The 26,221-nt window shown below is 32.4% G+C and overlaps 2 protein-coding genes across 4 annotated transcripts in view; one reads left to right on the forward strand and one right to left on the reverse strand.

The window, feature by feature from the left end:
* Positions 1-10,772, forward strand: part of LOC129786383 (complexin) — a 148,067-nt gene extending 137,295 nt beyond the window's left edge. For all 3 annotated transcript variants that reach the window (XM_055821363.1, XM_055821364.1, XM_055821365.1), the window contains one exon: positions 633-10,772. In XM_055821363.1, the coding sequence (XP_055677338.1) occupies positions 633-706 (74 nt within the window). In that variant the 3' untranslated portion in view covers positions 707-10,772. The remainder of the gene's footprint in view (positions 1-632) is intronic.
* Positions 10,667-24,499, reverse strand: LOC129786377 (aquaporin AQPAe.a). Its single transcript, XM_055821357.1, has 4 exons — positions 24,318-24,499; positions 16,239-16,475; positions 11,806-12,240; positions 10,667-11,412 (listed from the first exon to the last, which is right to left on the reverse strand). The coding sequence occupies exons 2-4, from the start codon at positions 16,428-16,430 to the stop codon at positions 11,251-11,253; spliced, it is 789 nt and encodes a 262-aa protein (XP_055677332.1). The 5' UTR covers positions 16,431-16,475; positions 24,318-24,499; the 3' UTR covers positions 10,667-11,250.
* Positions 24,500-26,221: the final 1,722 nt, after the last annotated feature.

A 26,221-nucleotide genomic window follows, 5' to 3' on the forward strand; every position in this document is an offset into this window, starting at 1 on the left:
TTTTCATCCCCCTGTAAGCTTTTCCCACTTTCTTATCCACTCCAACTCTCTGTACTATACTCAAGTAATGATCTATTTTATTCACAAAAAAAATCCATTGAGTGGTTGGGTATGAAATGGTCGTTTTCTCATGTTCAAATGGAAATGGGAGTACGCAGAAGATGAGAAGGATTTTGCAAGAATAAGCACCGAAGGGATGACAACCAGGCGCCTCCATTTCAATGATGACAACAAGATGTCTTCGCAGGAGGAATAATTTACCCAACAAGCACGAAATTGCCGTGACAACAAATTATTATTTAATTGTAGACATGGCATCGTTCTAAAGTCGCTGCAACGTTGTATTAATTAATAAATAAATAAATATAACGTTGCTGTGACTTCTTAGAACGATCTGTGCTTGTTGGGTATTCTTTATGCACCAAAAATGGAACAGAATTCAACGAAAAAATACGTTAGAACAGACGTTAGAATGTAGGAAAACGACCATTTTGTACGTAATCACTCAATTCTATTTTCTTCAAACTTCTGTCTACTGTCGTCCACAATCCACAATTTGGCCTGAATGTTAATCCAAAATCATCACCATTCATCGGTGTTTTCTATTATTTTATTCTTTTCTGCTCTTTCAGAACTGAAAAACTCAATAGAAACACAAGTGAGTGAGATCAAGTCGCAAATAGAGAGCAAATGCGTTATGCAGTGATATGCTGGTCGTCAGTAACAGATAAAAATGGATTTGTGATTTTCAAAAAAAACGACGGTGAATGGGCTTAGAAATCCACAAATACGATAGTGCAGTGAGAAATGGTTGCAAAGAACAAGAAAAAAGAAATGATGAAAAATGGATAAATTTTAGAATCCACGTAGGGAAGTAATAAAAAAAGAACCCACAAGAAAAATCCTTATGTAAGAAAAATTGAAAAAAAAATGTAGATAAAAATTCATCCCCCAAAAGAGATAGCGCAGATGTTTTGGCAACAACCCGCACCGAGATGATATGGCAAGCTGATGACGAGACAAAAAATAAATAAATGCGAAAAAAAATGTAGAATGAAGGAATAATAGAAAATATGTAAAAGCAAAAGCACTGTAGAAATATAAATAACAAGAGAGAAATTTATTTTTCCTTATGGCTGTTTAGCAGAAAAGATTAAATTAAATGATGAAAAAAATGAATAAGTAAACATTAGTATTAAAGCCAAATCAGAAGAGGATTCACTTTAAAGTCAAATATAGATTCGATTTGGTTTAATTTTCTTGAAAAAAAATTAGTTTGCCTACCCATCATACAATTTGAAGAAGAAAAAAATAATTTATTAAATATAAGATTTTATTTTCTTTTCAACCATAGCGTGGTAAAACTTCTTAAAGCTAATAAAAAACAGCAGAGAAAATTTTAGAGAATTATATTGCTAGAAAAAAAACGTGTAGAGAATGAAATTTTGAGCCACAAGAAAGCAGATGAAACCAAATTCGATTTTGAGATTTATAGGTTCAAATCGTTCTTATTGGGTATAACTGAAACAAGAGGTAAAAAAAATGAGATTGAGTAGAAAAATATCTGCTTTACAAGCGTATGTGATACATTCGAATTCAATATTTGATAAATGATATAAGATGAAAAAGAAAAAAAATAATTCTAGAAATATAAGGCAAACACAACATAGAACTGACATCTGGCGGGAAAAGTTCCTCACGCACCTGATGTAAATCCGTGCGATAGCCTCACGTGCCTCTGTGATGACTTATCCCGCCAGGGAAAAACCCAAAAAAAAATTGAGCACTGAGCAAGAAATTTAGTAGCTTACAGTCTCTACAACACTCCACACAAAAACACTAAGAAAAACAAAAATTCTTTGTCAGCTAGACAGGAAAGGTAAATGGCGAAATTTCTAGGAAGTTTTCTCTCTTACAGCTAAATAGTTCTGCAATAGTGATATCTTGTAGAAATTTTAATTCAGTATACAGCCATCTAACGTGAATGTTTTCCCATTTAAATGGGTTTAAAGAGATTGGTTTACAAGCAGAGAGGATGAAATTCCTTTTGTATTTCAATGTGTTTTTATATTGGCATATGACAGTCTAAAATATATTTTCAAATATATTTTTATAACGATTAATCTAAAAAAAATTATATACATTTAAATGATACCAAGGGGTGTTTATCTGAATGAAAATATTCGGATTATTCAGATAATTCTTAGTCTTAAATTGATAGAAACTGAGGAGCAAAAGCCTAAAAAAAGTACTAAATTCTAACAGAAAAAATCAAATTAAATTTAGTACTTTTTTGAGCTCAATTTAGTACTTTTTCCCATTGTATTCTGTATACTTTTTCAGCTAGAATTTAATATTTTCTTAGCTGGAATTTAGTACTTTTTTAACTATTGAATTTAGTACTTTTTCGGCTTGAATTTATTTACTTCGACTAGATTTTAGTATTCTTTAAAAATTCAATCTTAAGAAGTAAATTCATTATTCTAAAGTACTAAATTCTAGTCAAAAATGTAGTAAAATCTGAGTGAAAAACTTCTGAATTCAACCTGAAAAAGTACTAAATTTAAAGCGAATAAGTACTAAATTTAATCCCAAAGAGTACTAAATTCAACCTGAAAAGTACTTATAAACAGTAAATTCAAACCGAAAAAGTAGTAAATGCAAGCTGAAGAAGTACTAAATTTTAGCTGAAAATGAGAATATTCAGATTTTTGGCAATATTGTGATTATTCGCTAAAAATTGTCAAAATATTCGGCAGATAAACACCCCTTGAATAATACTGCTTGTAACCTAATACTAACGAATACGTCTTAAAATTAAATTCATTTTCTTTTAGGAGGTTTTAGAAATGTTCATCCAAATTCCTCAAACGGTCTCCTCTACTAGTTTATATTACTTTTTATTATCTTTAACATTTCTTTAATGAAAAGAAAAAAAAGAAAACCCCTTTAAATACACGATGTTTGCTTATGAATGTGCTATTGCGATGTTTCCTACTGAATCTGCTAAAATGAATATAAAAGGGCCTCTAATAAATTCAAGGTAGGGGCTGAAAGAGCGCCCCACGAAAAATGTCTCACTTAGAATGTTTCAATTGCTGTGTCTTAGAGAGACATTTTTTAGTCGCTTATTACTGTCTTGGCTGCAATTTTTCATGCAATAAGGAAATGAAGTTTAAAACATCTAAAAGGAAATAAACAGCTCGTAAAGTTCTGCATGCTGCAGCTAATGTATATGATTACTATATACATTTTATGGGAAAAGCCCATTGGTTGGCAAATTTCTTGTAGCAATTTTCTGCATGCTCTTTGTCTTTTCGTCTCACTTGTCTATCTCTTGATGTCGTAAAATTTCCATATGTATATTTATTTTTTGATGTTACATAAAATAGCATTAAGGGACAACCAATAAAACACCAACCGACTCTCCTTAAATAATATTCAATGCGACAAAAGTTGCTACATGTAAGGAAAAAAAGGGACAAAAGGAGGAAAGTTCCACACACAGTCACATTTTGAATAATGTCCAGCAATTTATTTTACATACATGGGTGTTACAACGGAATATTTTTACAAACATCTATCACCCTGTGCTGTTATGAATTATCTCCACCACGAGTTATGTAACAATCATTTGTCTGCATTGGAAGGAAAAACTTTTGCCAAGAAATATTGTAATATATTGTCTTGGCATGAAATCTCTTACATGGGTTCCTCCGTATAAACTGCCTCCAAAAAAGAAATTTCATTCCTCTTTCCGCATTGAAAATTAATGGCGTGGAAAGATTTTTTTTATTACATTTTCACCCTTTAAAAAGAAACTAAGAAAAGGATTAATTTGGAGAAAAAAAATGTAAAAAGAAAATTTATTGGGAAAGAACATCAACTAATAACGGAAACAAACCATTGAAAGCTTTTACTTTAATGAGGGAAAATAATTTGTAAAGGAAAAAGTGAAATATTTACGATACATCCGTAGAAGAGTAAAGAAAAAAAAACGTAGCAAAATCCCCGTATTTGAAAAAATGCAAATCAACAATATTTACGTCAATTACAGAGAGAGAGAGCAAATTAAAAGAAAAATCCATCTAATATTTATCGGAGAGAAATTTATTTACTAAACGATGGAGGAAAAAATATATATACATATATATCACTAAAAATGAGGAATATTTTAAAATAAAAAAAGGGAAAATATCAGTATGAGCAAAATATAGAAAAGAGAAAATAAATATTTACAGCATTTTCGTGTTATTTTCCTATATTAATTAACTTACTATATAATAAAGTGAAAAAAATACATAAATTCATTAATATTCTAACATAGATTATATTAAAATCTCTCTTATACATTTCTGTCAATAAAAAATATCACTCACCCCGTTGAAACTTATGGCATTGCCATTGGGATGATTTTTTCTTTCAAATGAGATGGTCTGTGCAAGGACTTCTTCTGGGACTTTCATCCTTTAACAAAAAAACAAGATAATAAAAATCATCCCATTCTCTTAGATTCTTGTGTATAGGAAATCTCTCTCGCGCTTCTCAGTGTCTAAAAAAAAAGAAAAGTCTTTCGTGATTAGCGAAATGAATCTTTAAAAAAAAAACAATTTACACCGAGGCATCATCAATAGAATACTTTGCATTACAATGTAATTAAATTTTAATTTAATTAATACATTTTGTGTGGCTTTTTCTTTGTAATAATAATTTGTTTAATTTTTTTTGGATAATATGGTAATTTTACCTTGTAAAACAAAACACCTGAAGAACACTTGAAAAAAAATGTTAATGGAAATGGAATAATTATTCCAGCAAATATAAACAATAATGAAACAATAATTAATTACCGCGTTCACTGTAGCTGATGTAGAGGTAATAAAATTTAAAAAACAAAAAAAAATAGCTGTGTTTCCGTAATGTTTTTTGTCAAGAGGACGGGGCTCTTTTGATGTTGGGGGTGGGAATAAAAAAAATAATAATCAATGCAAGAGGTTCTCTCTGTGTGTGTGGAAAAAAAACGGTGGAAAATGCATGTTTATTTTTTAATTGGAATGAAATTTAAATTGCTGGGAATGAGGGTTATTTAATGATTTTTTTTTCACTTGAATAAAGTGTTCAAATGAAAAATTAAAAAAAAAAGTCCTTTGAATTAGAAATTTAATTGGAAAAGCTTTTGAATGTTATATATTTGCAATAAAATTCAAAGGAAAAACTATTCTTGGCATTTCCCGTTAAATCTAAATACGAATGAAAAGCGAAAGATGTGCTTATTGTGGGAAATAAAGTCACGGCTGATTGATGAACGTAAATCAAATGCCAAGAAATAATGTAAAAGACAATTCCTTCTTTGCAAGAATACGAAGGAAAAGCGCATCATTCGATAAATTGTTAAAGCACACTCTATCTATCGAGCTAATGATTGGTGTTAAATTCTCCTTTTTTAGATTGTAATACATATTGCATTATATAAATGTACTCTAAGTGTCGTTCTCTCTTCCTCCTTCTTCACCCTTCAATCTCTCTGCATCTTCCGGATTCATCTGTGCATCGACTTTGCTTCTCGATGTGTCTTCTGCAAAATTGATTGCATCTCCGTGCTTTTTTTTCTCTCCACTTTCCTTCTTCTCTCATCCACCTCTTTTTGCCTTTTTACCCTCCCCCGCAAAATGTCTTAAATGTTAATCTCTGTGAAATATTCAATAATACATACACGAAGGGAGTACATTGGGATTCACTCAGTGTCTCTTCTTCGGAAAATTGCATTAAAGTTTTAAAGGGAAATATGATTGAGAAAAAAAACGAGTCGATAAGCTATCTGTGCTATATATGGCTAACTTGCACAATATTCTTCCACACACATTTCATTCACAATTTTTCTCTCTTCTTCCACCAATATGAATCTATTTATCTATCATTTTTACTAATATCTATGTATAAAAACACATTTTATATTGGAAAAGAAATTTCTTAAAAATGAAATTTTATAAATTGGACCAAGAGAATCTTATTTCAGTTAAAAAAAAAATAAAGAAAAAAATAAAGAAAAAAATAAAGAAAAATGGTTTCAACTAAATACATAATATTAGAACAAATTGATAAACTTTCGAAAGTTTAATTTAATCTTAATTTAAAAGAAAATGAAAGCATAACTGAATGAGAAAAATAACAGATTGTTATTTCTAAGGAATCTTTAATTCAGGATACTCAATATTTTTTCAAAAAATAATTTTTAATTCTTGAAAGAAAAGAACAAAAATGGTCTAATTTATTAAAATCTCATTAACCTAATCAACGAATTTGGAATTTGGGTGGAACAAAATTAATATTTTATCAATGTAAAATCTCAACTAATACAATCTCGACGCTGCAAAAAAAACATTTTCTAACTTTATCCACAAGACAAGCAAAGCTAAAAAAAAAAAGAAATAGGAGGGAAATGAAATACACTCATTTATTGCGATAATTTTTGGAGAATATACTTGAAAGAATCCACTGCCTTATAAGAAAAAAAATTAGAGACATGATGAAATGTGTATGTAATAATTAAATCTTAAAAATTTCAAGCATGAAGTCACCCACAGTTTTTACGCGTTTACGTGTGAATTGGTAAAAAAAAAAGTTAATTTTTCTCAAATGTGAATTTTAGGTAAATTTGTAAGAGACATAAAAAAAAGAAAATGTGAAGATTGACATTGAATTAGTGACTCGGTTTCAAAATTAAATGAGAAAAAAAACCTCCTGAGGAAAAAAAAAGTGTTACAAAAGTGCAGGAGATTTAAATAAATCATTTTAATAAAAAAAAAAAGTAAAAGAATTGGAGGATTGAAGGAAAAACCAACGATGCGTGTTGAATGGAAAAAAAATTGACGAAAATTGGCATAATACGAGAAAGTAGTAATCTACTATACCTATATACATATAATATAATGAAATCTGGTTGTTCTAAAACGCATCGTATATCAAGTGGTGACGAATTAGCTATTTATTGGTAAAAAAAAACAAGCAAATTAATCCTCCAAATAAGTGTGTCAAAAAAGAAGTAATTTATTTGTTCCCTTATAGAAACTCCAAAACGAATAAATTTACAATGTCTTTGAATATGAGATTTTCCGCGGAGATTTTGGCAATATATTCTTGCACACCGAAAAAGACGTACATTTTAAACACTCCCAGAACAAAAACTCGTGTTCAAAAACAAACAACACACACAAAATATTTAAAAAATAACAAAAAAGAAAGCACTTTTTGAACGAGCCTTTGTGTATGTGTTTTAATTGTGAATGGAAAAGCAATCTATATAAGATGAACGTTTGTGTAGAGAACTCAAACATATTAATGATGAATAAATCACTATGTATAGACACCTCAAAAAAAATGTTGACAAGATGAAAAAAAAAAGAACAACTTAAAGTTTATCAACACATGAAGCACCTTTGAATCGACAATTCATTACTACATGCTTGGGAAAGAAAAGAAGAATAAGAAGGTTAAAATCTGCAGACTCACCTCGAGAATAATGCTGAAGAAAATAGAGAATTGCAGAAGAAGCAGGAAAAAAATATTCCAATTAAAATAGCGCAGAAAAATACAGTGATGCTCCGTCAGAAGAATTCTTTTTTGTTAATAAGAAAAAAATAATACCTAGGTCGAATCATATTCAGCATAAAGTATTGATTTCTAACAGAAAAATATGTTTAAGGGGGGTCTCTTTTGAGAGCTATTGAAATTAATTCTTTTTATTTGTGGTGGAAATGGCGTAGATAGATGACAGAAGGGAATCCGGTGAGCGCCAAGTTTTTCTCTCATGGGAAAGAAAAGAAGATTTTCTTGCCCTATTTTATTTTTCTTGGGGTTTTTCTTAAGCTTGGTTTTCCGGTGTTGGCCACATTTAAAGACTTATTATTGAAGAGTAAGAAAATCACTTTCCGCCATTTTGTGATTTTCCTCAAAACACAAAGGTAGGTTTTTATCAGGATCTACTGGATGGATTTTGATGGGGTAAAAAGAAAATGAAAGAGAAATCATTATCGGAGAATGTACCAGAATAGATTTTTGAATTTCGACTTTGAAGCTGAGAAAAATAAATAAGAATACTTGTCTACTTTTCTCAGGCTCTGAGTCGAAATTCCATAATCTGCTCTGGTACATTGTTCATTGATGCTTCCTCTTTCATTTGCTTTTTATTCCAACAAAATCCATTCATTAGATCCTGAGAAAACCTACCTTTGTGTTTTTGGACAGTTCTTTGGAAAAGTCGGAAAATCACAAGATGGCCTCACACCTAAGATGGCGAAAAGTGATTTTCTTACACTTCAATAATTAGGCTACAAATGTAACCAACATCGGAAAACCAAGCTTAAGAAGAAAAACCCCAAAAATTACAGCATTAAAAATGGGTAAATTATAACAATTCTCTCAAGAGACCCGCCTTAAGGAAAAGAAAAGTATTTTTGCCTTCTCTAAAATTATACATAGCACGCTATGTATGCTATGTATAATTTCAAAGGGGTTGCACAACATAAAATACATGTGAAAAGCTTATAATCACCATGGAGAAAATGTTTTTGTGTGCATATTTTGCACAGATTAGAACGATAGAAAAGCTCTCTTGGTGAATGTGTGTGCGCTATCAAGAATAAAATGAGAAGTTTCTTCTGCAAATTCCCCATAACAACCATCCCTGAAGAATGAACGAGTAAAGCATAAAAGATATCATCACATTTAATACCCTGTCCCCCTCACCTCTCCCCACCCCCCTTATTTCCACGTGAATAAAATTGGAAAGAGATCTTACACTACCTCAAGTAGAGATGGATTGACAAAATGAGTGAACCATTTATTTTCACTATTAATAGATATCTCTCTATGTATCCAAGAAAAAAAAAAACAAAACAATGAAAATCAACATTTTTTCAACTAAAAAATGTTGATTATTTAATGTTCATTCTTGTGTTTCCATCGTTGTGAAAATGATAGGTTGTTAAAGAAAAAAAATAGTAAGAAAAATAAAAACCAAGTCGCAATGTGAAGATTTAAACACACAAATCACGAGACAACGACACTAGTACATTTAGAAAAATGAAATAAAGAAAAAAAGTGAATAAATGCAAATTTTTAAAATATTTAAATGGAGATAAATGTGAAAAATTTTTCAAAAGAAAAATGAAAAAACTGTGAAATTTTTTGCTTTCTATAAAGAAACATTTTCCACTGGGTTCTTTTGTATGTTTAACTAAAATTGGGATATACCAGAGATGTGAAAGTGAAAAGGTAAAAATCTTTGACCTCTTTGACAATGATATAAACCCCTCAGCATTTTTTTTTTCATTGTAGTGTATACAATAAAATGAGAAGAAATAATTTGTGAAAAAGTTTTGGTGGAATTTTTGGGATTAAATTTCGGGTAAAGCAGATTCCAATTTCCATCAACACCTATAACTGATCTTGAGGGCATCAATTTGACTCGTAACGTGTATACCGCAGTGGGTATACGTAGACTTGACAACACAAAGAGAATCCACAGAGAACGCTTCGTCCTGCAACCTGCAAACAAAATTTTACCAAGCTTTCACAAATTATTTTCGAATGAAGAAACTAAAATGAGATTGTGTACACAGAACCTCAATTTCTTCACGCAAAAAGAAATTGAAAAAAAATTCGCAAGAAGAAAAAAAGTTGCATAGAATTAATGAGAAAAAAATACCCTTAAAAGCTAGTATTTGATGAGATGAAAGTATATACACCCTTACAATATTATAATGAAGTAAATGATGAAAAAAAATGATTGTTGAATTATATATTCAAAAAAAAGTGAAGTAAAAAAGCTACTTATCGTTCAGTTGATTATATGCCAATTAATTGTTGAATCCTCAGTGGGTCACAATTCTTTGGATGCCTGAGTTAGAAAAGTTGATCCATAGAGAGGGAAATATCTTCGGGATGGGCGAATTATATTTCACCCTTAAAATTTCCCGAAAGAAAATTCATGAAAAAGTTAAAAAAAAATCTCTCTGTGGTATCAACCCAAAAAAAACGTGTTAGACAAAAAAGGTTTTCGTTGAAGTTTTGTTTGAGAAAAAAACTGATAAGAAAAATTGCTAAAGAAAAAATTTAGAAAAAAAAATTGAAGCGTAGTTTTAGCTATTTAGAGATGAAATATTAGGTCTATTTATATATAGGCCGACTGAAAAAAAATTGTTAAATAATTATATTTAAAAATGATGAAAAAATGAGAAATGATGAATATAAAATTTTCTTTATTTTCCCTTCATTTCTCCTAAAGTAAACTAATTCATTTTGAAGAATTATTTTTTATTAGTTCTTTTTGGTTAATTTTTTGCATTTTTTTCTTTGCAATTTATTTCGGTAATTTCTTTTTAAACTTTAACATGTAGAAAACCACACGCAATTAATTTTCTTGCAATTTCTAATAGAAGAAATTAAATTCTATTGTATAAAAGAAAAATATTACTTAAAAAAAATGAAAAGAATAGTAATTTGAGATTTGAAAAAAAAATGAGGAAAAAGTGAAGAAAATATGCCGAAGAAGGTGAAAAAAAATTATTATGGCACACATGTAATTGTTGTTATTATTACAAAAGAGAAAAAAAAACTTAGAAGATTCCACTGAGAGAGATGATAACAAAAAAAAAGTAAAAAAATATATATTAAAAATGCAGTATGTTATATTCGCTAATGATTACATACATTTTAAGAAGTGTATACTGTTGAGAAATAATAAAATAACAATTGAAAAATTACAAAAAAAACCAACATTTTTCTCTTATATTTATTCTTCTCTATATCTAGAGCGAATAAAATTCTTTTTTTTTTCTTTTCTCTTTTATTTATTATCACAACACTCTTGAGTGATAAAGTTGTCTCTATATTTATTGATTTTGCACAAGATGCCTCCAGCGAGGTTCACGGTGATTCACATAGCTCGCGAAGACGCATCAGCAATCAATTGGGGTTGTAGGAGGGTAAATAGACACACAGAGGGCAATACTTTTATGTCGTATTTTCCACATTGTGCAAACATTGTTGAAAATATGAATATTGAACAGAGAGTACGCGAGCAAGTGAAGGAGTAATAAAATTCATGAATTGGCAGAAAATGCATAATGTTGTAGATTCTCGTGAGATCTCATTGGGGATATGGGAATCATCCTTCCGCCCCTCCCAAGCCCAACAAGGAGGATTGATCTTGCTAAAATTTCCCCATACTCCCCTTATGCGGCAACCCTCTCATGCCAGATCCCTCTTCCCATCCAATCGTGCCATTTCCTTCTCATCCGCATGAGTCCTGTAGCGTTCAGCAAGATCCACTTCGGGTTCAGGTGCAATAAAAGCTTGTACGTAGAGCAAAGCAGCGGCAACACCGCCAAGAATTGGACCCACCCAGTAAATCTGTGAAGCAAATAAACTGTTATCAGCATCACGCAATTGGAATTCCGCGGGCAATCTCACACACACACGTGGAAAGATATTTAATTAAGAACATAAAATTACAGCTTGGTAAATAGAATTATTCATTACGTTCTGAGGAAAAAAAAATAATAGAAAAATCAGCATGGAAAATGCAGGTAATATTATATATTATTATTTCTTGGGAAATATCGATTAAAAATTGACCTAATCCGGATCTCAATTTTTTTTTATGTTTTAATAATTGAGAGATATTTTATAATTGAATTAATTGGTATTTAGTGGTTTGAAGGAATCTCTCATATCTCTGAAATTCTGCAAAGTGCCCATAATTCCCGCAAATTAATTAATTAAATTATTGAAAACCTCACTCACCCAATGATTTTCCCAAATTCCGGAAATAACAGCCGATCCAAATGTCCTGGCGGGATTCATGCTGGCTCCGGTGTACTTAATCCCAGCCAAATGGCCAAATGTCACGGTCATACCAATAGCCAATGGGGCAAGGTACTTCGAATCGGGCTTATTGTCGTCAACAACCCCAAAAACAGTGAGCACCAATACGAATCCCAGGAAGAACTCAAGTCCAAGTCCCTGCATTGGGAGAACATTCTCTGCCACCTTTGTAATCCCCAAACCACCCTGCTGAGCTTCCGGTACGAGAGCTTTGAGGCATGCTGTACCAGCAACGGCTCCTGCACATTGTGATATCACGTACAAGATGGCTCGTGCAAAGGAAATCTTCCCCACGGAAAGAAGACCCGCAGTTACGGCGGGATTGATGTGACCCCCGGAAACATGCCCGAGAGACTATAAAGAGAGAGAGAGAGTGAAAAAAATATATATGGAGGAAATTAGTGGGTGCACCACAGTGTGTAGATTTGATTTGTCTCGCAATTAAAATGCATTGCGCCATTTAGAGCTGAGTGAGAGTGATAACACAATGATGTTATGGGAGTTGGTATTCCACCCTCATATTCCATAGAATGCGTAGAAATTTTATTAATCAAATGTTTGTAGAGAACCAAAAGAAAAATTAAAAAAAATACTTTTAGCTTAATTAACTGAAATACTAACTAAAATAAATTAGCTAATTAGTTAATTTTCAAAATTAAATTTTAAAAATTTAAAGACCTTTTAGGTATTTTTGCCATTAACTTTCAAACAAAAATTGGGAAAATTCAGCAGCCCGGTTACAACAGAAGGCCTCCAAAAAATGTAAATCCCAAGTTTAATCTCAATCCAGGGAAGAGAGAATAGTTTTTTTTTTCATCAACAACATATGGAGATACCAACTAAATAATTCTCTTTCAATTTAGTACGACCCAGATGATACCTCCATGGGCGGAAAATTGTCTCTAATTCCCATCCGCCAGTATTCTTAATTGAAATGCTGTGCGGATGGTTCTTTTGCAACATCATTCTCCCTCTTCCCCATGCTCCCCGCACGCTGTCCGTATATGTGCAGCATTTTACAACGTGTCTGTGTGATAAGAAGAAAAAAAGAAGTTCCACAGGAGAATGACATAAAATGAGTGATTTCATCCAATAGATTTCCGCTCATGAGACATTTTACTGCTTCTGGTGAAACGATCAGCAGACTCGTGATTTTATCAATGAAAAATTCATTGTATAATCTGCCGATAAAGACATGTGATTTTCCAATTTTGCCCCATATTGGATTGTAAAGACTAATTGCCATTTGCCATTTTTACGATGCAACCATTTTTTTCTCGTACGTGAGAAAGTGATAGAATCAATCAATAAAATTTTTTTTATCTATTACCTCCATCGAGGACACATCTTTACGCCATATGGCCCGTGAAAAGTGGTTGTCTCATTGTGCAAATTGTCTTTTGAGCGCACACAGAGTGATTCTGTAATTGATAAACTGCGATAGCAATTCATTAGCACGCGCCACTATGAATTAAATGCATGGAGTGGTAAAAGGTGGGGAAAATGAGTGTTGAGAGGAGTGAGAGAAGTATGAGAAGAGTATTTTTTTATCATATTCTCTTCAATGTCAAGGTGTACTAATTAACCACTAAAAGGTATTTTTTCCTGTAGACAAATTTTATCAGGAAAAAATATTCCTAAAGGATGTTATTCAAGCTAATAAGGGTCATTACTTCCTTCGAAGGAACACTCAGGACAAAGACAGTGTTCCAGAGGGCCAAAGAGATTTAGAATTCGCCAATGTAGAACATTTTCTATTTGCAGAAAATTCACTATTCAGACAGACTTCAGTTTTATTAAGAAAGACTTCAGTTTTCTTAAGAATAGGCCTTATTCAGTGACCAAGAAACCTTTGAAACTCGCTTGAAATCTTGAAATTTCAGTACAAAATTCAAAGATTTCAAGGGTTTCTTGGTCGCTGAATAAGGCCTATCGTCTTAAGTTTTCATAACATTTCTTAAGATTCTTTAAAAAAAAATTAAGATTTTATAAGAAAAAATTAAGATTTTTAAATTTTAGAAGTCTTCTAAATTTTCTAAGTTTTTTATGTCAGGCTGAATCGATTCTTAAAACGCGATGATTTTTTTTCTGATCGTCTTCGGACATCAAAATTCGTGAAAATTATGAAAAAATATGCATTTTGTTCGATTTACTTAAGAAATCTTAAGTTTCCTTTAAAAAAAACTTAAAAATCTTAAATTTTTCTTAGGAAATCTCGGAAATCTTAACTTTTTTAAAGAATCTTCAGAAAACTTTCAGAATCCGAAGAAAATTTAAAGCATCTTAAGTCTGTCTGAATAGTGAATTTCATCCTTTGTTTAATATCAATGAATGAAACATTAGTGTTAATGTTTCAATGATGAGCTTACACAAGGCAATCGTGAAATAAATTTTTGAGAATAGGCACCTTTTTTAAGAAATAATATCGGCACTGAAAAATTCTCTTTAAGGACAAATCTTCATAAATTGAATTTGATCCCATATACAGAACTTACATACCCCTCTTTTCATTTTAAAACGTTAAATTTTTGACACATTTATAGTAATTATTCGTTGAACGAACAATGGACAAAGTTAAATTGAATGCTTGGAGGTAATTCGCAGGTGAATGGTACTTGAGACGTTTTATTGTTTCTGCGAGTATACTCATCTTAAGAATTTGCACGCCAAGCATCATCAGAACAGGAGGATTGAGTAGAAAAGGGGGAAGGGGTTCCTCGTCAAGAAAGAGAAATGTAGCGAGCATCGGGATTACAGTGCAATTAACTCGGGAATTATTGAATTATATGCACCTCAGAATGAGGTTTTGGCGAGCGCACCCCTTTCCCCGTGCGCGCGTTCAAAATTCATCATTTTAGACTTGTCCGCATGACGAAGAAGGAAATACCAGCAGGTCTCGTGTGGCACACAAATGAATGCTATTTGCACGGAATATTAATTGGTGGTATACAGTGTGAGTGTTGGGAGTCCCCTGGAGAAAGGTTATCCGGTGTGTTGTACCCTCTCGCACGTTCTTCATCCCTTGTACTTTTGCCTTGTGCACGAATGGGAATTGAATTTGAGGCGAGAGACCCCTGTAAGGAGGAGAGATTGGTCCTCAAGCGGACGGAGGATGCATACACTGCTGCTCCACCACCACCGATGATGAAGGAAATACCAACACATTCTCGAGTGTCTTTTAATTATTTTATTTTTAGGTATGGGGTAGAATGAGATGGGGATGACGAACCCCCACGCCCGTTCTCGTGAACAAGGCGAGAAGTTTTGTTGACTCTCCAGAGCGTCCTTTTCCTTTTGCTCCCCCCGCGCACAAGAACAATATCACAAGAAGCCACTGCTGGTGAGAAGGATTTTAATTGAATTCACAGAGATTCACTCTGTGTTTGTGCTTACTTCATCTAAGTAAGAGGAAGACATAGAATCCACATCATGTGGTACTGTGGGGAAGAAGGGCAATGAGGGACAGGCATTGACGATGCTATGCTGACCCTAACCAACAACTTGCTGCAACTTTCCTAGAATAGTAACTTAAACACACAAAATTGCAGCCAAAGTTGCGAAGAAATCTTTTATAGATTTAAGATAAAATTCTTTATCTTTGGGGAAGCTTTATGATTCATTTAGTAATTAATTTATTGTAGAGACCAAAAGGTTTTTTCAAAATTTTATCCATAAAAAATTGAAGATGAAACGATTTATCGAGAAAATTCAAAATTTCTTTTGACCTATTTTAAATATTCTTAATATGTACGTACACAATACATAATGAAAAATCCGTTGACATTTCAATGTAAACCAATTCCAATCGGCAACATTAAAATAATAATCTGAAAAACAACGATCAACTCTGAATGCAATTAAATTCCCAACGAGTCTGTGCCACATTTGACAACAATAATAATGAAATTATGGCAAAGACAAGATTTAACTTTTCCAATTTCAATCTACTGATTTGTCATCCTCTTCTCTTTGCACTCCTGAGATCATGTTTGGGCAGTGAATTTTGCTTTTTTTATAACCACTTTGTACAGAGAGCGCAAAGACTGTTTGCAATTCTCACCGCCCCATTGCCATTTACCTGGGTGACTTGTTAACAGGTGAGTAGATGTGCGATTTTATTGGACATTTGCAATTTTAGAAACAGCAATTCTCCACTCAATATGGTTCTCCGATGCGACACTGAAACGCATCGCATGAATAGCAAGTAGGATATTTTTAACCCGCCACAATATATTGCCCATTTTGGTGCACGGCACACAATACACAATAATGGTCAATTGGAAATTTCCCCGGGAATTTCTGCACAAAGCCCACTCGTTGTGATTTTGTTGCTGAATTAAATTGATACTCACCGAAACCACCATGAAGACAACGAGGCCAAAGGTGAATGAGATCATAGTGGCAGTTCCGTGGAGGCAGGAGAAGATCCCAAAGAGATTCAGCAGGAAAACCCCGATGAATTCCGCAAGGAGGGATTTAAGCAAATTCGATCCATTCGATGAGAATTCATTGATACCTAATTTGTACTTGAACACACCTGGCATTGTTGTGCGTTATTTTGATCACGAGTTAAATGTTGAGAGATTATTCTACAGTGGAAAGAGAAAGAAATAAAACATTAATCATAAATATTTGGAGAATAATTTTAATTATTGATGATGCTATTTTGGAAAATAAACTTTATTTAAAATTTATGGAATTTGAACTTAAAGCTCTTGAAATCCAGAATTTTCAGAACTAGGCTCAATATTCGTTATATTTTGAAAAGTTCTTTTAAAAAAAACTGAAAGGAATTTATTTATTTTTTTATGGGGAAATTCCTCTTTCGGGGCGGAATTCACGAGTCGGTCTTAAGGTTTTAAGTTAGTTTTTTAAAGTCGGATTTAAAATTTTTAAAATAAAATAAATTAAAACGAAATAAAATAAAATAAATTGAAATATAATAAATTAGTTCTTTAATCAGAAAATCTTATATATTTTCCAGGACAATTCAGGAAAATTTAATCCCGACTTAAAAAAAACTGACTTAAAACCTTAATACCGACTTAAAATTGTAAGCCCGACTGAGCCGTGAATTCAGCCCTCGATCAAACAAGGTCAGAAAATCGTTTTATAAATTTCCTATTTTCCACAGAGATTTAATTAGAGACATATAGCAGGTTTTTATTCAATAATTAAAAAAAAAATCGACGACACAAATTATATGTTTTTGCCTCTCTTTTTGTCAAAATTTCATAAAGCATAAAAATAACTTTACAAAAATCATCGTCAAAACAGCAGCACATGGGTTAATTCTATCAAACATATTTTCATTCTTCTTTTAAAGCGCAAAAAAGTTCTTGAATAAAGTTGTTTAAAAAATTCTGTAAAGGATTTTTCTTATTTTCCATTCAACCTACCGAAATCTTATAACTTTGTTAAATTTTTTTAAGTTCTTGAATTGCAAGAAAATAAAAGATCATTTACAGAATACAACCTCTTTACATAGTAAGACATTCTAGAACACTTCTATATTTTTTTTTTTTTTCAAGTAAAAACTGTGATTCCTGGAAGACTTCTCACACCTCTCTGAATCCCTTATATGACCCTACTTTTCCCCTAAAGTCTACCCAAGCCCTCACCACTATTGAATTATAGAATAATTACGAATTTCTTCATATTTTGTTCTTTGATTTACAATCTTCAGAAATCTTCTTAAGTTAAAAACCTTTTTAGTTTCTTATATGAAATTTTGGTTATGTATTTTTATATGAGTGAAAAGGAAGAACTGCGATGCTGTGAGAACTGTGAAGTGTTCATTTCCTGCATTATGCGACACAAAAGTAATAATCACACAGAAAGCATCGAATTGGTCTTAATTCACCAACAAAGTCTCATTGAGTGTGAAGATTATGTATACGATGGTGGGATGGCGTGGGTTGAGAAGTTCTCGCGCGCAAGAATAATCTCCTCATGGGAGTAACACGAACAATTTTGATGTGGCACATACATGATGCTGATTCTTTGGGATGACAACATCTTCTGATCTGGAGATTTCTCTGTGCGCGCACACCATTCACCCATTTAGGGGCAATCACGCCGCCCAAGAAAAAAAAAGAATGAAATGCGAGTAATTGAATAAAAAGCGACAAGTGGGATTATTTTGGCGCAATTTTCCGCCCTGTTGACGCGATAAAGAGCTGATTGAAGCTCTTCACCTCCCTTTAATTTTTTTTCTCTCACTACTATTTCGATGACACTGGCCCCATTCCAATGGTATATGTAAACCACAACAGCAACAGCAGAGACATTTGAGAGTTAATTTCAGAGATAATTGAGATGCGAGAAATAGCCAGACTTATGCAACATTTATTGGGGATTTTAATAGTTTCTCTAATTGAATGTTAATTTTTCACAGAATACTACTCTATACTCTTCTCTTCACCTGTGCTAATTGGGTTTGTGTCGATATTCAACTGAAGCTTTTTTTTTTCAACTAATTTTCAATTCTCAATCCAGAATTTACGTGCGGAAGACGCACTTGCTCCCGGAGAGAAGACCTCTTACAAAACACCTGAGTGACGAGTGTCAGTGGAGATTTTCCTCACCTTCGCGCGCACATTAATGAACCGGCTTAATTTAATTATGCTCTTTTTTTTTGTTTGGCCCCTCTGCTCTACCCCCATCTTCTCAATTATTCACGGAATGTTCATTTTCTTCCAAAAATATCCATTAGATTTCAATGTCTGTCACGAGCAGGTGGGATGGTGGGATGGTGGGGAGGGACAGCCGAAAATTGTAATGAAAATGTTGCAAAGTTCAAATATTTTTAGAATTGATATTAGGGGAATTCCAAATCGCAAAATATCTAGGAAATTTTCGCAAAATTAAAGATTTGGCATATTAAATAAATTTTGTTCAAGTCAGTGATTAAGATCTTTAAATTTTATCAATAATCATAAATTTAATTATTATGTAATTTTGCACATTAAAAGCAAAAGAACAAAGAGGCTGATAGCATACCTACCGTGTGTGTACGTGAAACTGGCGTGAACCACACAGACCATATTCAATTATTCTCATTGCTGCAATTGCAATATTTTACCAATAATTTCACGTTGATTGGATGCAAAACATATAGAATGATTGCAATTAACACAACATCCCCAATGATTGAAAGTTATTTCATCAATAATTTTGGTCTTGATGCCAATAAACATGGATTTTAATGATTTTAATGCATTAGACATTAAATTTACAATCTCACTGCACTACAAGATCAAAGGAACTTCACCACCTGCCGTGATGCCTCTTTGATGTTTTGCTTCCACACCGTACAGCGAGTAGTAATTTGAGAATAAATCAATTTATTCTCAGTGAGGTAAAAAAAAATGATATTTTATATGCATTTGTGGTCTGTGGGATGACACACTATTCATTAACACAATGTATTCCTCAACATCGGTAGCAGATTCCTCTATAATAATCCACTACACCCAACTGACCCTTGTGCTCGCAGAGATGTTGCTTAATTACATCTCTCTGTACATCATAGAGCATATAATATGACATGACATGAGGAAGAATATCTATGCATTTAAATTGTAATTTTAATTGCTTTTCCATCATTCACATGAAATACATTAAGAAGAAAAAATCTTTGCATTCTTTGTCATGCAAAAAAAAGGTGCTTTGAGGTACATAAACTCTCTCAGTTGCAAAAAAGTGGGAGTTTTTCACGAGATGCCTAATGATTTTCATTCAATCCTCAGATGCACACCTCAATGGGAAAATTACAAGCTTTTTTTTCTTTTTCATTGCAATGATAGCTTTTCCAAAGCAAAGGAACATTCTTTTGGGGGCATTGAGTTCTTATTTTCGCATGAACTTATTATTTTACCTACGTACCTACTTATTAATTATTAATTAATCTCCTAATGACATTTATTTGATTTGAAGAAATACTCAATTATTTAAATTAAACTAGGTGAGATTTTTTTATTACTCTGTTGGTTTTTTTTTCTTTTTAATTTTCTAAACAGTAAAAAATTACAATTTTATGACTTTTATTGCATAATGTCGGAAAATTTATTGCACTGTAAATATTTAATTTTAATGATCGTGAAACAAATTAAATTCCTCGTGAGAAATTTTATTTTTTTTAATGTAAAACTGTGAGAAAATTATGTTCTTGTTTATATATTTAAATCTTTTTAATCATTCGTATTTGTTCCCTCAGGGGGTTCAATTATTTTGCAATACTTTGGAAATTTCTTAAAATATTTTCAAACCCTTTCAATGATTCCCAAACGAATAATCGCAATTTTACCTGTTTTGTACTTAATTTTTGCCACGTTTTTGCCCCTTTGATTTCCCCTCTCTACGCAACATTTGCAATGAAATAAATCTCGTGAAAATTATATTAGTTTTTAATTGCAAATTTTAGCTGTGTTTCTTTCAGACACAGCTTTTGTGTACCGAGCAAAATCGAAAGTCGTCAGATCGGGCTCAAACTTGGGATGAGCACGAATTAGGGTCCCCACATTCCAAAAAACGTATGCGCCAAAAAATTTTTTTTCCGGCCGTCCGTCCGGCCGGAGTACAACGCTAAATTGCGAGAGAACGGTGATAGATAGAGACTTGCGGTAAACGGCAAAGTTCAAATATCGACTGGAAGACATCCGATTATGATGTCAAATTTTACCCCCCACCCCCCCGTCCGCCATTTTGAATAACCCCAAAATTTTGTTTTGCCTATATCTCAGCCCCTATTATAGCTAGAGGGCTGAAATTTTGATATGTTGTAGGGGCCATCAAGACCTTTCCAACGATGCCTCATTTTCGAAAATCGGTCAAGCCGTTTAGTCAATATGGCCGCCACAATTTTTCATCGAAAATCGACCATAACTCGAAAACGGCTTGACCGATTTTGATCAACCCGGGGTCAAATGAAAGATCTCAACAAACCCTACAACTCTCTAGAACATCAGAAGTTTAAAAAGTGACCGCTAGAGGGCCAAAAATCAAAAACAAAATTTTCGATGAGTTTTCGATGAATATCTCGAAAACGCCATTATCGATTTGCTTCATTTTTTGATATGTTATAGCTGACCATATTATCTAGCTCCATGCCAAAAATGAAGAAAATCTATGTCTCCGTTCTCGAGATATAGCCTTCTAAAGTTGGCATGTCATATCTAGGGTTCTACAAGTCCGACTTTGATCAACACAAGTGCAAATGAAAGGTTTCGTGAAGCCCTACAAATGTCTAGAACATTGCAAGTTCGAGAAATGACCGCGAGAGGCGCTAAAGTCAAAATCAAAATTTTCGAAAATTTCGAACTCGAATATTTCGAAAATGCCATTATCGATTTACTTCATATTTTAATATATTATAGTTGAGGTTAAGACCTTTCCAACGATAGCTCAAACTCGAAAATCTATGGAGCCGTTCCCGAGATATGGCGTTTTAAAGATTTCTTAGGGTATGACTTTTCTACTTTTCCCGACTTTGCGCGTATTTAAATTAATTCGCGTTCTAGTTTGCTCTCACAAAATTGGTACACTGAAAGAAACACAGCTCTCGTAAGCTTGATCAGCTTACCAGTACATTTATTAAAGACTCCCGGTAATAGTTCTATATAGAGTGGAGAGAAGAGCACCCAGAAGAGAGAAAAAAAACTTTGCTTTCTTCCTCAGTGACTTTCTGCAACCGGCAAAAAGTAAACAAGCATAACAAGTTGCAAATAAAACTCAACTGATGCACATCTCTCTCATGAGGAATTTAGATTAGTGCATATTTAAGCGCAAGTTGTGTTTGCTAATAATCTCACCATATATACACCTGCGAGTATACATAATATTCTCAAAGCGACGTGATTTTTTGCCAAAGTAATTACAAAAAATTAAAAAATAAAATGATGTGGAAATGAGAACCAACTCTTATGGGAATGCTAATAGAGTTTTACGTACATTGTTGGGGAACTTGGCGAAAAAAAAAGAGAGTAGGTATAGAAGAGATAACAGGTAGGTAAATGCCAGCTTATTATTTTACCATCACACAAATTAGGTATAAATAAATTGTTACGTTTGAGAGGCACAATTCCGAGAGCTAAATGTGTGTTCAGTTGCTGCAAAATGATCTCTCGCTATTGTGTGTTCTGTGGTTCTCCAATGGGTACAGGTATGCTCTATGGTACAGAAGAGGTTTCTTTGGTAATGTGGGATAACAACAAATAGATCCAGGTGAAAAAGAGAGAGAGATAGAGAGAACCCCCAATGTCACGAGATAATTCTACACCATCGGAGCTTATAATAAGTAGTAAAAAAATGTATTATATATTTTTCAACCATGTGAATTATGTAGGTTTAGGCTGTGAGATATGCTATACCTACATATAACTCTGGTTCTGTTATTTACTTTAGATTTTTCTTTTCTCGTTTTTTTTTTATTAATTATATTTATCATACAACCATCATTATGCTTTGTTTCAAATTCTACGAAATCTATATAATTTCATCCCTTAAATCTGAATTAAAAAGATTTTATTAATTCACGGTTAGCAATGAATTTTTTTTTGGCAGAGAAAAAAATATCAAAAAAAAATCTTTTAATGGGTAGGTATTTAAGTATTGAAATATTCTAATAGCTCAGAATTCTTTTAATTAATCAATTAAAAAATTCCAAATTAAAAATTATATTAAAAAAGTATTTTTAAGCTATGCTTAGACATAGACTTAGAATTAAATTAGACTTAAAATTAGAATAACAAAAAAAATGAATTGTATGAAAAACTAATTTGAATTCAATAATACTTAATACAGGATGGTCAGGAAATTAGGTCATGATTTTACCATACTTTTGCCATATAAATCTAATAATAATAAATCTAATCAAAATATGAGGAAACTCAAAGCCGTTAAAACGAGGAAAAAAGCATTTTGTTCATGACAGATATACTACTTTTCATGTCAAATAAACGCTGAATAGCCGATGATGGCAATATCTGCTTTTACTCAAAAATATTCTGAGAATGCTTGAATATTTGGTCGCATAAAGTCGAGAAAGGCCTCTTTAATTTCAATTTAATTTAAATTTAATTTGCAAAATTTTAATGGATTTTGAGAAACTCAACAGACATGAATTCCAGTATATTTCATCGTTTTCCATAAAAAAAATGTAGCTTTTACATTTTTTGCTCTAGCAGCTACAATTTCGAAGATATTGACTTAAAATAAAAAGCAAATAAAACTTTTTGAGTTTACGCATCTTTTGGCGGCAGAAGTTTTCAGATATCTCAATCCAATCAAAAGTTATTCGCGATTAAAATCGTGCCCGAATTTCCTGGCCACCTTGTACCATTTAAGAATTTCTTCTTCATAAACATAACTCTTATCCTTCTTTTCAACCCTTTTTTTAGTTATTTTTTAAATTAAAAATTAAGAATATTAAAACCTCCCCCTTAAAATATATTTCTAAATACATCCCAGTATGCGCTATATGATCCTGAGATCATACTATTTAACTAATATTTAGCATTCTGTGGTAAATGTTATATAAAAAAAATAATTTCCTCATTTAGTGAAAGAATGTAGGTATTTTGTTGCATTTTTCAGTCTTTATAGAATGTTGAGCGAAAAATAACTTCAATAAAATCCAATCCAATGGAATTTCAGCAAAACCACCCTTAATTATTTTATTATTTAATTTCTGCATTTTTGTACCACGTTAATCCCTCGTATAAAAATCTTTCAAAGAAATGTTCTTTGTATACCTATACTTATTTTCTTCCATGATTAAACAGTAAGTAATATGATTAATTTACAACGCTATTTCCTTGAGGATTTCGCACACGGTTATAATGTTACAAAATAATTAATGTAGGTATACATATAATGTGATATTCATTGGGTAATTGCACAGACTATAAATGCACTTGAAGAGATTGTCGATATTTGTCCAAGACTATGGTGCAATTGAGCTCCTGTCGCTTGTATATGTTGCGTAAAATTGATAATCAAATATGTAATGAGTGCTTAGCAAACAATTGATAATTGCACCAGATCATCTTGTCTAACCCTCCTGTCTTGTGGAGCCCCCTTTGTACGTTACAATGATGCACCCAAAGAGCTAAGAACTTCAATGCACACACCCAGCATGATGCGCACTTCAATCGATGATGGGTAATTAAACAACATCCCCACAACACTGTGAGCTTCCTTTTCCCCAAGATTCCATCTTTGCCAGCACATCCCCCAAAAGCTCATGAGGGGTGAATACGTCGTACATACATATAACTATGTTTACTATATATAGCATGTATTGTAGTAGAAAACTTTTTGATAGCACCGCATATTGCACTGTGTATGCTATAGCTCTAGCTTATGCTTTCTCCACCACACAGGATAGAAAATAAATAAAACCAATGGATGGAATACACCAACTCACTAACCTTCCTTCCGGATCGATTTAATTGAATGGCCGTGTGTTTGGGGCACTTCTTCTATCCAATTGGACGTCTTCTTCGGCACAGCAGCAGCACAACAAAAATTCCCGTGGTCTGACGGGCAAAGAAAAGCAAAATCCAAACCACTTGTTACACTCCAATGCTCGCGACGGACAAATATCTTGAGCTACTTGCTTCTCGTATTATATACCTCGTGTGTTCCCCCTACTCTTCAATTTCAATATCGTCATGTTTTATATCTAACCGTGTGTAGAGAAGTTCTATTTGTTCAACACAAGCAGAACCCCGCGATATATTGTGCTCCATGAGCTTATGCCGAAATTTTTCTTTTTTTTTTCATCTCTTTGCCCCCCTTTGCTCTTCTTTCCTTCCAGCAGCAAAAGGAAAATACAGCCCGTCGTGCACGAGAAGAAGAGAAAAACGCGAAGAAAAAGAACAAGGGCCAACGACAATGGCGCAAATATAAAAAAAAAGCCCGTATATAATTTTTTCATCATTTCACAATATATTTAGATGAAGTACAATGAGTTGGAAGTCCAGAAATATCTTTTTGGAAGAGATAAAATTCAGTTGAAAAAAAAAATACAATGAGGTAATTGGCGGTATGACACACACGTTTGGCTCTCTTTCGCGCCAAGACTTTGCGCGTAAAATGCGATTAGTCAGTTTTTATCTTTCAGATGTCTCTGGTGGGGCAAAAAGCTCATTTTCCTTATTTGAAGAAAGCAAAAAACATAACAAATCCATATATTAAATGGTTTAGTTCAGCCGTTTTTCAGATAAAGAAACTTTAATGTGCGTAAAATGATCATGAGAAATTATAGGGAAGCCTAATCGCCCCCTAATTGTAGTTCAAACGGTTCAAACGGCAATACAGGAGCTTTCAATACAGGTGTCTGCCTTAAATAATGAAGCTTTCTTCTATTCTTAAGATTTCTTTTTATCTGAATGAGAAAATCAAGGGGGATTTATCTGGACAAAATTATTCGGATGATTCTCCAAGGAAATTCAAATATAATTCCAAGCCAAGTAGTAAATTCAAGCTAAAGAGTTCTAAATTCAATCTCAAAAGTAGTAAATTAAACCCAAAAAAATACTGAATTCGAGCCGATAAATATTTGGTTGTCAGTCCCAAAACAGCGCAGATTGAGGAACAAAACTTTAATAAAAAAAATCATTAAAGCCTCAAAAAGGACTAAATTCAAACCGAAAAGTAGTAAATTATACTGAAAAGTAGTAAATATTGAACCCAAAAAATACTAAATCCAAACCGAAAAGTCCTAAATACGTTTTTGAATTTTTTTCGGTTTTGAGTTTTTCGATTTTTAGCAAAAGATGTTGATGTGAAGTCAAATATTCAGATCTTCAGAAATATTCGGATGATTATAGCTTGAAAAGCCAAAATATTAGCCAGATAAACACCCCTTGGAGAATTTTTTTTAATTTCAGATAAAATCCTTTTTAAGAATTTTTCTTTAAGATTTTTTTTTTCTTCTAATAATTTGCCCTGAAAAATTCAAAAATAATTGCTGAGTTATCAAAAGAAAAATCTTTTGAATTTTCTTAAATAATATTTATTCCATATATTATTTTAATTTTCTACGCATGTAATTACTTACTAAAATCATTCAAAAATATTCCTATTAGCTGTGATTCTCTCGAATTTTTCTTCTCAAATAAAAAAAAACATTTGAAAAATTAATATTGTTTGCTTTTGTTCTGTAATTAATATGTATTTTATTTTAATTATCTTCTAACGCGCATTGTTTCTCACTCTTGCACAATTGCAAAAAAAAAATGTGAAGTAAATAGCGTGAATTTGCAAAATGTAATTTAACATGAAGAAAAAAAGAACAAACAAACAATTTAAATTAATTATTTATTAATAT

The sequence above is a fragment of the Lutzomyia longipalpis genome, chromosome 1 (assembly GCF_024334085.1).
Source record: "Lutzomyia longipalpis isolate SR_M1_2022 chromosome 1, ASM2433408v1".
Classification (NCBI taxonomy): Eukaryota; Metazoa; Arthropoda; class Insecta; order Diptera; family Psychodidae; genus Lutzomyia; species Lutzomyia longipalpis.